This window comes from Equus caballus, chromosome 1 (genome assembly GCF_041296265.1).
Source record: "Equus caballus isolate H_3958 breed thoroughbred chromosome 1, TB-T2T, whole genome shotgun sequence".
NCBI classification, from domain to species: Eukaryota; Metazoa; Chordata; class Mammalia; order Perissodactyla; family Equidae; genus Equus; species Equus caballus.
The window spans coordinates 33,536,828-33,555,426 of record NC_091684.1 but is presented as its reverse complement, the minus strand read 5'-3'; the positions used below and the strand labels follow the sequence as shown (position 1 = coordinate 33,555,426).

General features: G+C 43.3%; 1 protein-coding gene across 1 annotated transcript in view; it reads right to left on the bottom strand.

The window, feature by feature from the left end:
• TLL2 (tolloid like 2) overlaps positions 1 to 18,599 on the bottom strand; it is a 133,081-nt gene that overhangs the window by 58,815 nt on the left and 55,667 nt on the right. Inside the window, exon 3 of the mRNA XM_001500497.7 lies at positions 13,795 to 13,872. Coding sequence (XP_001500547.2) covers positions 13,795 to 13,872 — 78 coding nt within the window. The remainder of the gene's footprint in view (positions 1 to 13,794; positions 13,873 to 18,599) is intronic.

Sequence of the window (18,599 nt, the reverse complement as noted above, 5' to 3'; positions counted from 1 at the left end):
GGAACCTTTTTTTTCTGAGAAGTAGGTCTCAACAGTGGGCTTAAAATACTCAGTAAACCATGTTGTAAACAGATGTGCTGTCATCTAGGCTTCATTGATCCATTTATAGAGCACGGGCAGAGTCGATTTAGCATAATTCACAACAGCCCTAGGATTTTCAGAATGGTAAATGAACATTGGCTTCAACCTAAAGTCACCAGCTGCATTAGCCCCTAACAAGAGAGTCAGCCTGTCCTTTGAAGCTTTGAAGCCAGGCATTGACTTCTCCTCTCTAGCTATGAAAGGCCTAGATGGCATCTTCTTCCAATATAAGGCAGTTTCATCTACACTGAAAGTCTGTTGTTCAGTGTAGCCACCTTCATTAGTTATCTTAGCTAGATCTTCTGGATAACTTGCTGCAGCTTCTACATCAGCACTTGCTGCTTCCCCTTGCACTTTTATGTTACGGAGACGGCTTCTTTCCTTAAGCTTCATTAACCAACCTCGGTTATTTTCAAACTTTTCTTCTGCAGCTTCCTCACCTCTCTCAGCCTTCACAGAATTGAAGAGAGTTAGGGCCTTCCTCTGGATTAGGCTTTGGCTTAAGGGAATGTTGTGGCTGGCTTGATCTTCTATCCAGACCACTAAAACTTTCTCCATATCAGCAATAAGGCCGTTTTGCTTTCTTATCATTTGTGTGTTCACTGGAGTAGCACTTTTAAATTCCTTCAAGAACTTTTCCTTTGCATTCACAACTTGGCTGACTGGCTCAAAAAGCCTAGTTTTCAGTCTACCTCAGCTTTCAACATGCCCTCCTCACTAAACTTAGTCATTTCCAGCTTTATTAAAGTGAGAGGTGTGCAACTCTTCCTTCCACTTGAACACATAGAGGCCAGTGTAGGGTTATTGATTGGCCTAATTTCAATATTGTTGTGTCTCAGGGAAGAGAGAGGCCTGAGGAGAGGGAGAGACTGGGGAATGGCTGGTCAGTGAAGCGGTCAGAACACAGACAATATTTACCAACTAAGTTTGTTGTCTTCTATGGGCACAGTTTGTGATGCACCCCCACCCCCAAATTACAATAGTAACATCAAAGTTCACTGATCACAGATCACCATAACAAATACAATAATAATGAAAAAGTTTGAAATATTATGGGAATTACCAAAATGTGACACAGAGACACTAAGTCCAACAGCAAATGCTGTTGGAAAAATGGCGCTGACAGACTTGCAGTACCTGCAAGGTGCAATAAAATGAAGCATGTGCCTGTACCAGACTGTTTTCCAAAGCTGCTGCACCATTTTGTTTTCAATAGCAATGCGTCAGGGTCCAGTGTCTCCATATCCTCATCAACACTTGTTATTGTCAATCTTTTTGATTATAGCCATCCAAATGGGTGCCAAGTGGCCTATCATCGTGGTTTTGATTTGCATTTCCCTAATGATTAATTATGCTAACATCTCTTCATGCACTTAGTCATTTGTATCTTCTTTGGAGAAATGCCCATTCAAATCCTTTGTCCATTTCTTAATTGATTTACATATCTTTTTATTGTTGTGTTATTCTTTTACGTTTTGGAGACCAGACCCTTATCTGATATATGATTTGCAAATATTTTCTCCTATGCTGTAGCTTGTTTTCTCATTTTTATGACAGTGTCCTTTGAAGCACAAAAGTTTTTAATTTTGGCGAAGCCCAATTTATCCATTTTTTCTTTTGTTGCTTGTGCTTTTTGTGTTGTATCTAAGAAATTATAGCCTAATCCAACCTCACAAAACTTTTTGTCTAGAGTTCTATAGTTTTAGCTCTTATATTTAGGTCTCTGATTATTTTTGAGGTAATTTTTATATATGGTGTGAGGTAGGGGACCAATTTCATTCTTTTGCATGTAGATATCCAGTTGTTATAGCACCATTTGTTGAGAAGACTAGTTTTTCTCCTGTGGAAGTGTCTCAGCACTCTCATAACAAATCAATTGGCCATCCTTTTTGAGCTTCTTGAGTTGAATGTGTGGCACATTAATTTTCAACCTTTCTTACATTCTAACATTAACATTTTAAGGCTAAAATTTCTCTGAGTTCCCATCTTTTGACATGCACATTTCAATGTTAGACATTAATATATTCTGTGCATCCCATTTAGACTTTCTTCTTTGATCCTTGAATTATTTAGAAGAGAGATTATTAATTTCTAAACATTTGTCTCTGTATGTGGTATTGATCTCTAACATTGCTTTGTGTTCCAAGGACCTATTTTCCAAGGCAGGGGTCAGCAAACTTTTTCTGTAAAAGGCCAGATAGTAAATATTTTAAATTTGGGGGTTAATATAGTTTTTGTTGCAACTACCCAACACTGCCATTGTAGTGTGAAGGCAGCCACAAACAATATGTAAATGAATGAGTATGGCTGTGTTCCAATAATGCTTTATTTTTGAGAACAGATGGCAGGCTGGATTTGGCCTCCTGGCCATAGATGGCTGGCTTATGCTCCAAGGTATCAATTCTTTGGTATCTTGAGCCTTTTTTACAAAAGTACATGATTGGTTTTTATAAATGTTCCATATGTCCTTGAATTAATGTGCATCAATTTCCATGATTGATGGTTGAAGGGTGCTACATATGTTGTTCAAATATTCTGCCTACAAATATTTTTGGCTCCTTGGTGTATCAGTTTCTGAGAAAAGTGCTTTACACAACCTTGAAAACTAAGATTTTGAATTGCCATTTTCCCCTTTATTCTTAATTTTTTCTTTATGTTGTTCAAGGCTATGTTGGTTAAGTAATACAAGTTAAGAATTGTTAAATGCTCCAGGTGAATTATTTCCTTTATCATCAATGACCCTCTTGATCTGCACTAATGTTCATCCACAATAAAGATTATTTTGGCTGATATTAATATTGCTATACCAGTTTTATTTTGCTTAGTGTTTCCTTCATATAGCTTCTTTCCATTCATTTATTTTTAATCTTTTTGTGTAATTATTTTTTTAAATGAGTCATCCAACAGATATTATTCTGTGAGTAAATTACATTTCCCACAACAAACAATGCAACAAGTTTTGCAATGGTCATAATGTTGAGGTTCAATATATATATATATGTATATATGTATATATATATATATATATATATATATATTTACTGCATATAAAATAATGTTTATAAATTGAAATTTTTATTGAGACGACTGTAGATTCACATGCAGTTGTAAGAAATAATAAAGAGAGATTTTGTGTACCCTTTACTCAGTTTTCCTCAATAGTAACATTTTACAAAACTATAGTACAATATCAAGTGGGATATGGACATTAAAACAATCCACTGATCTGATTCAGATTTCCCCAGTTTCATGTATACTCGTGTGTGTATGTGTAGTTTTATACAATTTTATCACGTGTGTAGGTTTGTGCATCCACCACCACATTCAAGATGGGGAACCGTTCCATCGCCATAAGGATCCCTCATGTTGCCATTTTATAATCACAACCATCTCCTTTCCTCTCTCCCCTAAACCATCCCTAAACTCTCAACCACTAATCTGTTCTCCATTTTGAAAATGTTATTATCACTTGAAGAATATGATATAAATTGAATCCTACAGTATATAACCTTTGGGGAAGCTTTGGCTTTTCTCACTCAGCACAATTCTCTGGAGATTCATCCAAGTTATTGCACGTATCAATAGTTCCTTTTTATTGCTGAGTAATATTCCATGGTATGTATGTACCACAGTTTAACCATTCACCTGTTGAAGGACATCTGGGTTGTTTCCTAGTATTACAGACAAAGCTGTTACAAACATTCATGTACAGGCGTTTGTGTGAAGATAAGTTTTTATTTGTCTGAGATAAATACCCAAGAGAGGAATTGCTGGGTCATTCAGTAATTGGGTTTATTATTGGGTTCTCTATTCTGTTCCATTGATCTATGTGTTTATCTTTCTGCTAGTATGACACAGTCTTAATTACTATAGTTATATAGTAAGCCTTAATGTTGGGTAGAGTGATTACTCTCACTTTACACTGCTTTCCCATGATTGTTTTAAATATGTTTCCATATAAATTTTAGAAAAAGCTTGTCTATGCCTAAAAAACCATGCTGGGATTTTGATAGAAATTACATTAAACCTATAGATCAGTTTGGAGAGAACTGGCATCTTTACTATACTGAGTCTTCCAATCCATGGACATGGTATGTCTCTCCATTTATGTAGTTCTTTCTTGATTTCTTTCATCAACATCGTGTAATTTTCAGCATACAAATATTGTACATTTTGGGGGGTGTATATCTAAGTATTTCATTTCTTTGAGTGATTATAAATGGTATTGTGTGTTTAATTTTGGTTTCTACATGTTTATTGTTGATATATAGAAAGGTAAGCAATTTTTGTGTTTTGGTCTTGTATTCTGCCATCTTGCTAAACTCATTTATTAATTCTAGGAGGTTTTTGCTTGTTTGTTTAGATTCCTTTCGATCATCTACATAGATAAACATGTGGTTTGGAAATAGGGAGAGTTTTATTTCTTCCTTTCCAATGTGTATGCCTTTAAATTTTTTTTTTTTTTTTTTTGCCTCATTGCAGTGTCTATAACTTCAGAACTATGTTGAATAAGAGCATGAGAGCACATATCTTTGTCTTGTTCCTGATCTTAGAGGGAAAGCATTCAGTCTTTCACCATTAAGTATGATATAAGCTGTAGGTTTTTTGGGAGATGCTTTTTATCAAGTTAAGATAATTTCTTTTTATTCCTAACTTGCTGAGTTTTTATTGTAAATAGATTTTAGATTACATTAAATGCTTTTTCTGCAATTGATGTGAGCATAGGATTTTTCCTTCTTAGTTTGTAGATATGGTAAGATTACATTGATCCAGCCTTGTGTACTTGGAATAAATTCCACTTGATTATGGTGTATAATTTTTTCTATACATTGTTGGGTTTGATTTGCTAATATTTTGTTGAGTATTTTTGCATCTCTTTTTTTTGCTGAGGAAGATTCGCCCTGAGCTAACATCTGTTGCCAATCTTCGTCTTTTTGTATGTAAGCCACCACCACAGCATGGCCACTGACAGAAAAGTGGTGTAGGTCCACCCCCGGGAACCGAACCCAGGCTACTGAAGAGGAGTATGCCAAACTTAACCCCAGGCCACTGGGGCTGGCCTGAGAATCTCTCTTTTAACAGATGAATTACACTTATTTTATAACTGATATACTTGGGTTTATTTCCTTCCTTTTTTTGTCTTTGTGCTTTCTTTTTGCTATTTTTTCATTGCTTTTTTTTTTCTCCTTTACTGCTTTCTGTTGGATTAAGACATTTTTCTACATTTACTTTTTATTTACATTATTTCATTTCTATTCTTTAACATTGCCTTTAATCTTTAATACTTATACTGAACAAAGTATAAAGAATTAGTGAGCTAGAAGATAAATCTAAAGAAATCAGAATCTCCATTCTCATTCTGAGAATGCAAAGATCTTAAAATATTTTCATGGGGCCAGCTCAGTGGTGTAGTGGTTAAGTTTGCATGCTCTGCTTTGGTGGCCCGAGTTTATGGGTCAGATCCTGGGTGCAGACCTACACACCGCTCATCAAGCCATGCTGTGGCAGTGTCCCACATACAAAATAGAGGAAGATTGGCACAGATGTTAGTCCAGGGCCAATATTCCTCACCAAAGGAAAAAAAAATTTTTCATTTGTAAACAGACTCTCCAACTTTTCATGTTATTGTTTACTTGCGTTTAAGATGCCAAAGTAGTCACCATTATTGACGATTCATTTGTTTACAATACAGATTTATATCTATCTTCATGTTCAGCCATTTCCTTGCTCACTGCTACTTCTTGCATCCCAAATGTCTCTCCTGGAAATGCATCCTTTATTATCCTTTCATGATGCTAATAAACTCTCTCAGTTTATTTTATCTTCACTCTTTATTTATCTTCACTCAGTTTATTTTATCCTCACTCTAGGAACAAAATTTAGCTGGGAATGTATAGAATTCAAAGTTGACAGATATTTTCCCCTCAGCACTTGAAAGACAGAATTCCAATGTTTTCTGGGCTTCATTGTTGCCAGTGGGAGGTATCCTTCTAGTTTAATAGTCATTCCTTCACCTGTTATCTGTCTTATCTTTTGCTCTATTTTCCTTCTTTTGCTCTTTGTCTTTGGTGTTCCTCAGCATCATTATAATTGTCTAGATGTGGATTTGTTTGAATTCTCTGCTTGAGACTCAGTACGATTCTTGAAATTTCACACCCTCCTTCAATTCTGGAAAAGCCTAATTCCTTATCTGTTTGACTATTGCCTTCACTTTCCCAGTCTCTCTGTGGGAGTTCTCTCATCTTCTAGAATTCCTATTGATTACACGTTGAACAGTCTCACTTCATCCTCCATATCTCTTCACCTTTTTCCACATTTTCTGTCTCTTTATCTCTCAGTGGTGAAATCTGTATGGTTTTCTCAGAATTATTTTCTATTTCACTAATTCTCTCTTCAGTTGAGTTCAATATATTATTTATCACATTCCAATTTCAATAAATACAGTTGTCATTTCTAGAAACCCTATTTAGTGGCTCTAAATCTGCCTCTTCTTTTTTTTGTATTGTTGTTTTTATGCCTTTATAGTTTCAAATTCTTCCATTGGCTGTTTAGCCATTTTATGTATATTTATTTAATCTCCTTCAGATTGTCCTATTATTTCTACATCTTGGGATACTAATTCTCCATTTATTGTATCTGCTGATTCTTTTTCATGGATTAACTTTTTGTGTTTCTAATGTTTTTATTTAAAGTTCATTTATAAGGGAGAATCTTCCTTTCAACAAGAGTCCCATATGCCCTCAATCATGAGTGTGACCTTGTTTTTCATCTTTTTAGGACTCTTGGGATCCTGTGGGTCCTAGATCAATTTTTATGCTAATTTCTAAGTTTACAGTTTCCATAAATAGGAAACTTAAGAACTTATACTTGCATGAGGAACAGGCTTTGGGATTCAGTTTCTCATAGTAGGTATTTTTTTATCTCCACTCAGAGCCTAGGAAAGATAGCAAGATTTCTTGCCACTCCTCTTAGCCACTGGCCAGAATTTTTCCTTTTTTTTTTAACGATTAGGAAGTACTTTGAAGGTGTTCATTTTATGCAAGATCTTACTCTCCACTTTCTGCCTCACACAGGACCAAGACCACATCTCCTGCACCTATATAGCTGTTACATGGGCATTAAAACACCAGCCCCGAGGCCCCAAATCCCACCTCAGTTTCAGTGGCCTCTGCATGGTCTTGCCACCATCTGGAGCTTAGTTCTATGGGTTTATGTTCCCTATTCTCTTCCGATCATGGCAATTTCCTTTCTTTCCTTTGTGCTTAACTCTGTAGTTTTAATTTGGGGTGGGAGGAAGATTATACTTTTTTCAGCATTTCTGTGTTTTTATAAGGGGGTCCCTACTGGTTCAGTTGGTCATATTGCCGGAACCAGAAAGTTGGCACGTAATACATTTTTTTTTAAACCTGAAAATAATTGTTTTACTATTAGAATTTCTAGATCAGAAGTTACACACTTGCAGCTCTCAGGATAAAGCCAATCCACAGATGTGTTTTGTTTGGCCTGGACACTTTTGGCCCACATTGTGTTTTTTTAAAAATCTCACCTTAGAAGCCAACTTTTAAAAATCAAGGGATTTCACATAAGAATCCAGATTTTCTAGTTTTTCTTTAAAAACAGAAAAAATCTGGCAACAGCAGCCCCATCTTCCATCATTTACAACCCAGTGGAGTTAAGCAGCACCTGCTCCCCGTACTCAGGGCACATGTTTTCCTGGTTGCCGGAATCTCTCTCCCCCTCTGCATTGTCCCGTCCAGCCCGCTTTGCCCATTGACATTACCTGTTTGGCCTCTACATATATTCTAATTCGCTATCCCAGCCCTAGGTGACAAACTGCATCCAGATTTCAAATGTGAGTTGCCCCAGTAGAGTGGAAGCTCCATGGGAGCAGGAACTGTGGCTGGCTTGTTTGCCACTCTATTCACATCCAGCACACTGCCTGGTTGGTGGCAGGCATTCAGCGCTTTTGTATTTTAAATGGATTAATTAAAGTATGGATGAGCTATTCTAAAAATAAACAGCCCAACAGTCCAAACAATTCTGTGGCGGAAACCTCTCGAAAATGTTGGCAGCCCTGAAGCCCTTAATGTTTAAATCCTGAGAATCACCACCTCTTAAGTAATCACAGGCAGCGATGTAGCACGTGGAAGTTTGTTATTCATTCCCCATATGGTTTTCAACAAGTCTCTTAATTTTCCTCTGCCGCCAACTCTCCTTTGGAGAAGCAGCAAAAATACTTTATTTGAGGGAATAACACTAAGACACCCCATGTTTCTCAGACAAGCTGCACTATATACACTTGTGACCTGGTTTTGTTAGGGCCAGTGTGCAGCCGAGTCAGCATGGGAAAATCTTAAGTGCACCTGGAAAGAGACTGGGGTGTAATTTCCAGAGATAGGTTATTGAATGACAGCTTCCCCTTCGGTCCAGTGAGAAATTTAATTTGCCGAGGACTCAACACAGGAAGCATTTGCCGATTAAAAATATGTCTAAACAGATGTTCTGCTTAGCCTGGAAGAAGCATCTTAATGCAACTGTCATTATTGGATTTTCTTGGATTACTACTATCTGGAATCAGAGTCCAAATAGAAGGATGTAATTATTTATTATGGCCAAGGGTCCTGCATTTGAAGAGGAGCTCAGGGGCGTCTGAAAGGATTTAACACGCTGGGGGTGGGGTGGGCTGGGGGATAAAGTCCATTTAAATTCTCTGGCTCTGGGAGTGGACTCTCTCCTCTGTGAAAAAGCGGAGCGGCTGTAGCTATTCAATGTTCCATTTCCAGCTGAAGGCACCGCCGTGTCATAAACAGAACCAGGCCTGACCCAGGCTTCTCAAGCGAGGAACTGCGAATTTTCGATTAGTCAACTGGTCACTCCCACACTGGAAGTAAACCCTCTGACAGTCCAGCCATCTGCATAACCCTGACCCCACGGGTGATGGGCAAATTCGTACCTTGCCTGCAGCAATCTCCAAAGAATAAAGAGCAGTCCCCGGTGAAAAGGGAGACTGTGGATTATTCTGTGCAATGGTTCTCAAACCTGGCTGCACATTTGAATCAAATAGGGAGCTTTTAAAAAATTCTGGTGTTTGCCCCTCTGCCCTGAGATTGGGACTCAATTGGCTGGAGTGACATCAAGGCATCCGTAGTTTTTTTAAAAGCTCCCTAGGTGATTCGAAATCACAGGGAAGTTTGAGAACCACAGATAGAGCCCAAAGGTTAAGAGCAAGGGGTTTGGGGTCAGGGAGACTTATGCTCCAGATAAACGCTGCCATTCACTGAGGCCTTGGACCAAGCTGCTCTCACGCTGAGCCTTCCTGCTGCATGGTGGTGGGGTGGCCATCGAGCCAGGTAATTGATGTCAGACACCTGTCATGGTAAGGGCTCAATGCGAGCTGCAGGTAATCACTATCAAGGTCTGCGTTTGGGGACAGGCTAGAAAGAATGCCTACAGTTAGTTTCAGCGGTTACACTCAGATACACTGACATAGTGATGTTCAGGGGTTCTGTGCTGAGTGGTGCTTTGCGTCCAAGTTTGTGGGATCCTTGTTCTCTGGTGCGACCAGCTTCCATTATTATTTGCTTCAGCACAAAGCTCTTAGGGACTGTTCTGAAAGGGAAAGGTCCATTCTCTTTTATGAATATGGTTCTGGCCATATAATCAGGCTCTATCTAAAACAGTCACAGCTTCATTCATGGAGCAGTTACACACTCCATTTCATTAATCCCATTATCAGCCCTGAAATGCATGCTGAGCTCTCATCTCCAGGGGAGGGAGGCTCCTCGGACCTAACAGTCTGCCAGGGGGATGCTGAGTGAGCAGTTCTCGGGCCCTCGTGCCCTCCCCAAAGCTGGAAGCACAAATCTCACCGTCAGGGCTGAGGGGAGCCACATAATGCCAGGAAATAAACCTGCTGCTGAAGCCAGCAGGCTGGAGCTTCCCTCAGATCCTTTCTCCCGCTTGGGCGGTCTCCTTTTCTGGGGGTGGTGGAAGGGGGGGCGTTGTGATTAAAGGGGAAGCTGAGATTGACACAACTGTCTTGTCTTTAATTCAGACAAAAACAAGAGGCACCCAGGTTGGCGCCTGACAGTGTCCTGGAGGGACAGATCTGAAGGCTGGAGGGACAGGCTAGAAGAGCCCGCCCCAGCTCACCTTCGGGGTCTCCTTTCTCCCCAGGCTTGCCCTGGGTGCTTACAGACCTGCTTGTCTGCTGCTGTAATACAGAGTGGAGGGATTGGCCTAGACTTGACGTCATCTTCTTCAAACACGCCAGGGTCATCTGAGGGACTGCAGACTATGGATCTAGCCAGCTTGATGGGTGGGAGGCGTGGTGGGTGAAGGAGTGCTGTCATCATCCTCCTTAAAAAGCCCAGGAAGATCTCTTGTTGCACTGTGGGTACTGTGCACAACCCAACCAGAGGCAGAATTTTAATGGGCTGCGGCAGGCTTATTCCTTCCTGTCCTCCTTAATTGTGTTTCTGTGCAGCTGTTGAACAGCTGTGGAGTTCCAGTCCAGAGGTGGACAACGCACTTTCAACGCTGGATAATATAATTCCTGGAGGTGGAGAGGAGGAAGTGGAGGAGCTGCACTCCTTGAGCACCTCTCAAGTCCCAGGCACCTGGCTACGCATTTTGCGTAAATATTATTTCTAATTCTCTCCAAACCTCATATGAGGAGTTAGACAACTTATCCAAGGTCATAGCTACTCAGTGGCTGAGCTGGAATGCAAACCCAAGTGTGTCTGACTGTCCAAGTTTAACTGGTTGGGTCATTTTACATCCAACAAACTAGTGAATATTAGAAACCCTGACCATGTCTGTGGCTGGCGAGCAGGAAAGATGCAGTGAGGGAGGGCAGCAGATGGCCTCCAGTCACAGCCACAGCTCTCCTCCCTGTGAACTCATGCCACTTCTCACACCAAGGGGTGGACTCTGTTTTCTTCTCCTTGAACCTGAGCTGGCCTTTTGCCTTGTTAGGACCAAGAGCATGTGGTGGAAGTAGCATTCTGGGAGTTCTGAGTCTGGTCCGCAAGTGGACTGGCAGTTTCTGCTTCCTCTTTCTGGGAAGCCAGCCACCATGGTGTAAAAAATGTCTCAGGTTAGACAACTAAATGGTGAAAGTTCCCATGGAAAGAAGAGCTACGTGGAGGCACACTGAGGCACTAAATATGTGACTAAAGCTTTTTTGGACCTCCCAGCCCAGTCCAGCTGGTAGACAAATGCAGTTGAGAGAGTGACCCCAGACAATGTCAGCCAAAGAACCACCCGACCGAGCGCAGCCAACCCAGAGAATCATGAAAAATAACAGATCACTGAATTCACCAGGTTTGGGGGTGGTTTTTATGCAATGATAAATTAGATATGGCATCTACATTGATGAAAAATCCCTCTGGTTTCATCCCCAGACCCTGTGCTCCATTTTTACCACTAAGTGCTGGTCATCTGTGGCCAAAACGAAGCGCCATTAAGTATACTGGATGTCTGGGGAGCCTGAAAACACATAAGCAAAAATGTCTTCGAAAAAGCAAAGCAGGAAAATTACAGATTTTAAGGGAGTCTCTGCACATGGTCCCAGCAACACCCTGTGTAACTGAGAAGCAAACATTGGTTCGTCAAACGGTGAGCAGGGGAAGGGGGGTGCTGAAGAATATGCCTCTCTCTAAAGAGGTCAAATTGATAAAAGGGGGATCAGCAACCCAATAGAAAAGTAGGCAAAGGAGAGGAAGAGGCAAGTCACAGCAGTCACCCCCCAATCCCTGGCAAACGTAAGGAAAGATGCTCAAACTCACCAGCAGCAAGAGAAATACAAACTGAGTAATAACGAGCTATTGTTCAAAAACACTGATAATACCTAGTGCTAGAGAGGATATGGCAGAAGGGGCGACTTGTAACTTGCTATGGAAATGTGAACGGTTACACCTTCTGAAAGGCATTCCAGCAACACTTTAGAAACATACTAGGTGTGTAAGGATCTACATTCAGGACTGTTTCCCGCAGCATTGTTCACGATGGCAAAACTTGAAGGGAAGGGAAAGCTAGTTGATAAGGGAATGATTAAATAAATGATGGACCATCTATACTACAAATATTTTGCAACTGTTCAAAAGAATAAATCGAAGTTATAACAAATGCCTTGGAGGGGTTTCTCATGAGGTATTAATAAATGAGAAAAGTATGATGCATAAAACACGTGTCGAATATGACCCCATTTTATAAAATATGGCAAAGCTTATATCTGTATATATGTATATCTCTACGTAAGTGTATATGTGAATATATGTGCATGGAGAAAAATACAGAAGGGTGCATACAAAGTCATTAGCATGCATTACCTGGGAAAGTGCAGAGGGGTGGTATGTGGAAAAACAGAAGGGATGGAGGTGGCCAAATTAAAGAGAAAAGAAAAAAAAGACAACATTAAAAAAAAAGTATGTGATGATATATCATTATATGTATGCATTCAAGTGAAATTATATATATGCATGTGAATGTGTAAAATACAAAATAACATTAAAACAAAAACATAAAATAAAGCAAATGATGATTTCCATTTCCTAAATAGGCATCCCCGAAACATAGAATTCCGGCATTTAAAAATGATTCCTGGGGCTGGCCCCGTTGCCAAGTGGTTAAGTCAGCGCGCTCCGCTGCAGGCGGCCCAGTGTTTCGTTGGTTCGAATCCTGGGTGCGGACATGGCACTGCTCATCAAACCACGCTGAGGCAGCGTCCCACATGCCACAACTAGAAGGACCCACAACGAAGAATGTACAACTGTGTACTGGGGGGCTTTGGGGAGAAAAAGGAAAAAAAATAAAATCTTTAAAAAAAAAAAAAGATTCCTTTTGCTCCGTGTCAATTTTACGTAGAAGACATGCCATTGCCAGCAGCTAGCCTTGATTCCCGCAGGATGCAGGCGGAGCAGAAGCAAAGCAGCCTGGCTCCTCCAGCACAGCTTTTGAACAGGAAAAGCTTCTCCAGAAGCGAGACGTTTCCCCGAGATCTCCAAGCTAGAATCTCAGAACTAGGAGAGCATGCGCGTCGCAGCATTGACAAGGCAGCGTGTTTCCAGGCAGACACGTGCTGACAGGCGGCCCCGCCCACAGACACCCACAACCTCACCTGCCCCCACCGCCAGCAGCCCACGGGGTCTCAGTCTACACGCCCCTCCCCAGCCCTCTCCCCAGCCTTATTTTCCTTCCTTGCCCCCCACGCCCACTCCTGCCGTCAGACCCAGTTCCCCAAGCTTCATCATCCCTCCTCTCAGCCTTCAACTCACAAGCCAAGCGCTAGAGAAAAAAGCGAGCCCAGACTGCAGAGTTTAACTGAAGGCGGTGCAGTCAACAACGAAATGGCAGCCTTCTATCCCTTTCTCCGGCAGCCAGCCCACCCCACTCAACAAAAGGACGCACTCCGTGCGCACAGACTTCAGAGCTTCTAGTCCACTAAGAGAGAAAGTAAAAGGTTCAATAAGAGGTTCCCAAAGCCAGGGGCGGGGGGAGGGGGAGATGGGGAGTAACTACTTAGTGGGCACGGGGTCTCCTGTGGGAGCGATGGAACTAAATAGTGGTGAAGGGTGCACAACATTGCGAATGTATTTACTGCCGCTAAATTGTACACATTAAAACGGTTAAAATGGAAAGTTTTATGTTATGTGAAAATTTACCACAGCTAGGAAAAAAAGTACCCCAAGCCCTGGTGGGGCCTCATGTTACCCTTTCCAGCTTCTTCACTGCTGGCATTCGTGGCTGTAGTGTTCGGCCAGCTCTCAGATGGCTGCTCTCCAAGCCCCCCTGCAGGAACCAAGAAGAAAAGAAACGTGAAGACACATCAGCCTCCTTTGCATCAGCACCAAGAGATGAGGGAGCAAACCTGGTCACCTGTGGGATGATCAGAGTCACAGGGGATCAGTAAAGATTTGCTCAACTAGTGTTTACCAGGCACCTACCATATGCCAGGCCCTGTTCTAGACGCTAGGGCAAAAACAAATCTGCTTTTTAGAACCACACATGTAATTCACAAATTATAAAAGTATTACTCTCCTTGATCAGTTCAAGGACTTTGGAGTCTAATACAGAAAGTTAACAGGAAAATCCCAAAGTCAGCTTCCTCACCTCCACCCCCCTAAGAAATCCCAAATGCAGACGGGACGCTCCCCCGTTCTGGAGTCCCCTGGTGTGGAATGCAGGGAGATGTCATCAGCGGTCCGTTCCTGCTGCCTTGGCTTAGGGAGGCATTCTGGCTTCCTCTCTGGGGAGAGTCTCCTTTTAGAAATTGCTCTGTTTACTTTATAAATCAGACTCTGCAGACACTCCCTCAGTCAAAGACAGCGATGCTTGTATTCGTTTGCTAGTAACCAACATCTACAAGCCAAGTCCACATCCGTCCCCACCAGAAACATGGTCAATCACCAGCTATTATTAGATCCACTGTGAACCAGGTGCAGTTCTAGGCGCCAGGGATCCAGCAGTGAACAAGACAGACGGGTGTGCCCATTCTAAATGAGTAGTGGGACAAGAAATAGTAGGTACGAAAATAAGATCATTGCAGGTTCAGAAAATGCTGTGAAGATCGAATTCAGTAGGTGGTAGAGTGTGATTGGAGTAGCTGCTTAGAAGGTGGTTGGAGAAGTCCCTTCCAGGGAGGGGACACTCAGGTGGAGACTTGAAAGTCCATAAGGAGCCGGCCACACGGAGATCTGGGCCAGCTTATCCCCAGCAGAAGGCAGGATGGGGAAGGAACCTGGATTGGGAATAAGCTTGCCCCGGGGAGGGGCTGACCGTGGTGAGGTGGTGGGTGAAGGGGGATGAGGCAGAGAGGAAGGTGGGATCCCCAGTGCCTTGCTGCGACCTTTGACTTTATTCTCTTTAGCACAGGAACCCCTCACAGGGTTTACAGCAGGAGAGGGACAGAGGGATATGTTTCTATTTGTTTTATCAAGATGTCTCTGGCAGGCAGGAGTGGGAAGCCGGGTGATCAGTTAGGAGCCTTGTGATGGTCCAGATGAGAGACCGTGGTGGGGTGGGCTGGACAGTGCAATAGAGATGTTGGGGACCTGTCATATTAGGACATGAGCAACAAGAGAGGATGAAGGATTAGGTAGGAGGGACCGAGAGGGGCCACCCATGACTCCTATATTTGGGGTTTGAGTAACTGGGTGGGTAGTGACACCAGGTAGCAGATTTGAGGAGAAAGCCTGTGTCCAGGAGAGCCTGTTATGCATATGAAACCACATCAAAGCAACTACAGGACAATCTACTTACTAACGCAAAATAATTTCCTGCATTTGTCTAGAAGTTTGCAGTTTACAAAACAGTTTCCCCACATCCCCTGGGACCCTGATTAGAACACCCTGTGGCAGATGGAGTGAAACTCCATCTTATAGAGGAGAAAACCGAGCCACAAAATGATTAGCCCAGGGTTGCCAGCCCATAAGGGAAGCTGAGGGCTCAGGACACAGTCTCCTGGTCAGAAGCCCGATGGTCTTTCCTGTGCCCCACAGCTGACAGGCTTCCAGCGCTGCTCAAGGAAGGGTCCCAAACATGGAACCCAATGCCCTGGCTGGGACAACCTCTGGAGACAGCCTTGTGGTCCCACATCCCAACTCCTGACACTCAGACCACCTTTACTTCTGGTGACGGTGACATGGCGGTGGACCAGGCGCACTGATGTCTTTGCATGCCTTCTTCCCGCTCGTTCCGCTGCCTTTCTGGCCAACTCGGCATCCACTCACACACTCCCTGCAGCTGCCGGGGCGTCCGCTGCCAGCTCCCAGCCCTCTGGGTATTCTTCCAGTTGCGATATCATTTCCTCTCGGGCTAAAGGTCAGGGGAAATCCTGATGGTATGAAAATCGCTCGCCAGCAGAGGAATGTGCCATGTGTGGCGTGAAGGAGAGCCTGAAGCCGAGGCTGTGGGATGCGGTGTAACTGTGCATCAGACCGCGGGTGTTAGTTGCCTTCATCTGTCAAATGGGCTGTTGCAAGGACCAAATGAGGTAATGAGTTTGTTTAGGCACTTGCTCATTCAACAAATATTTATCCAACACCTGCTACACGCCAGATGTTGTTTCTGCTGCTTGGGATGCGACACTGAACAAACTCTCCCCTGACCTCATGGAAATTATATTCTGATGGAGGGTAGAGGAGAAAACAATAAACAGATAGGCAACTAAATATATAAGTCAATTGTTAATAAGCACGATGAATAAAATAAATGAGGAGGAGGGGAACTGTGAACACGAAAGATGAAGAGTGGCCGTTTCATGCAAGGTAGAAAAGCACAAGTCTGAAGAAAGTGAGGGAGAGAGTCCGCGGATATCTGGGGAAGGGCATTCCAAGCTGAGGGAACAGCAGGGGCAAAGGCCCTGGGGTGGGAGTGTGCTTGGCAGGGGCAGGGCAAGTCTGACTGGAATGGAATGAGCGAGGGAGAGAGTAGTAGGTGATGAGGTCAGTGGGCAGCGGAGGGTCTGGAGGGTGAGCTCATGTGGGGCCTTGCAGGCCATCTTCAGGATTTTGGCTTTAATTCTGAGAGATCGAGATGGGCACCAGAGGATGTGAAAGGACTTTGTAACTGCACCAGCTTTGAATGTGACCAGGGTTATTAGTAGTGGACAGGAGGGGGACACAGGAGCTGGGATTTGAAGGAAGATTCCATACAGCACTAGCCCAGCACAGAGGGTTGGTAAGTTTAGACCTGCTTGGCTCCTGCAAATGGGGGGGGGGGGGTGTGCAAAAAAAAATAGACCTGTAAGGATACCTGGGCACAAATGGGTTCAGGGTCAGCTGGAGGCGGCTTGAGGAGCAAAGGCTGGGAAAGATGGGTCCTCAGCTCTGCAGCAGGTAGAAGAGGGGAGGGGACAGCGACTTCTGATTCCCTTGGCCTGTGTTTGGAGTTATAATAGGAGCAAAAGCTCTGGAGTTGGGCGGGGGGAGACCAGGTGCCCCCCAGTAGGTGGAGGGAAGAAAGAATCAGTGTTTAATCTGCCAAGTGTGGTGCTGGCCATGTGCTAGGAACAGTGCTAAACGCTCTTGAGTTTTATAATTCTAGTCTCAGAAAGACCGAATGACAAAACAGCCATAAACATCCCTTTTTTACAGCTGAGGAAACAAGGCCCCCAGGGGTGAAGCGACTTGCCTGTCTTGAGGGTACAGAGATGATTAGTAGTGGTGACAACTGGAGGTGGGTCTTTCCTGACCCCCTAAACCTGAGCTCCTTTCCCTCAGCCTCAGACCCAGAAAGAACAGGGAGAACAAATCGGGTGCCTGAGAGAGGCTGGTTATTCCCAAGGCACCCAGGGCATTGGGCAGGTCTGCGAGAGGACATCCAAAGTCGGTGATGAGGTTGGGGCCAGATCCCTCCTCTGTCATCCTCACCAGCAAGAGACTGGAGGTTTGGTCTTTTTTCTCAGAAGGGCTTTCTTAGAAACTCAAATCTCATGTTTCCAATGCAGCTGAGCCTAGGATCTACCCGGAATTAATGTGGTTTGGCCACTCCCCTGATGAAAACCCTTGCAAGGCTCCCCACTGCCCTTGGGATGAGTTCCAACTCCTAACACAACTGATGAGGCCGCTGTGATATGGCCCTGCCGGCCTCTCCCACCTGGTGCCTCGGGGCTTCCTGCCACTTGCCCCACTCCCACTCTGGGCTCGGCCACCTCTAAGCTACTTATAGCACCTTGGATTTCTATCTTTCCTTACTGATGCACTTCCTCAGCCACACCCACCTCTTCACCTACTGGTCTTTCCAGTCTCAGCTTGGACACCACTTCCTCTGGGAAGCTGCCCCGTCGTTGCTCTTCTCAGTTTAGAAGCTCTCTCCTCTGTGTTCCCACAGCCCTCTGGACTTACGCACATTTCTCGTCACAAGGTATTGCGGTTTCCTGTTTATTCAGCTGATCCCTCAGTCTGGTTTTTAGTTTTCAGCATCTTGAAGAAAGGGACCTGGTCTTGTCCAAAAATGAACACTCAGCACTGCACCTGGCACATAGCAGGCACTTGATAAAATATGTGACGGATGGATGGATGGATGGACGGATGGACGGATGGATGAGTCAGGTAGACAGTGCTTGAAAAGAGAATTCAATCATTTCTAACTCAGCCTAACTGATGGAAAAATTTGTCTTTATCAGCTTTTATGGAGAGAGAAACAGATATTTTTGGAACAATGGCTCTCCACCTTGGCTGCACTTTGGGATCACTTGAGGAGCTTTTTAGAAAAATACTGATGCCGGGGTCCCATCCCCAGAGGTTCTCATTGGTCTGGGCATGGCCTTGGCCTTGGAATTTTTAAAAGTTCCCCAGGTGATTCTAAGGTGCAGCCAAAGTTGAGACTCACTACTCGGAAAACCCTGTAAGAGGAAGCCTCATCTCATATTTTCTTAGAAACAACCTCTCTCTTCCCAAACTCTCCAGGAATGGGAGACGTGGAGCTGCAGACAGACATCAAACACTAAGAAAGTCATTTCTCACATCTAAATCGATGGAAAGTGTTGCTCTGCTTCAGTAAAAGCTAGCAAATGA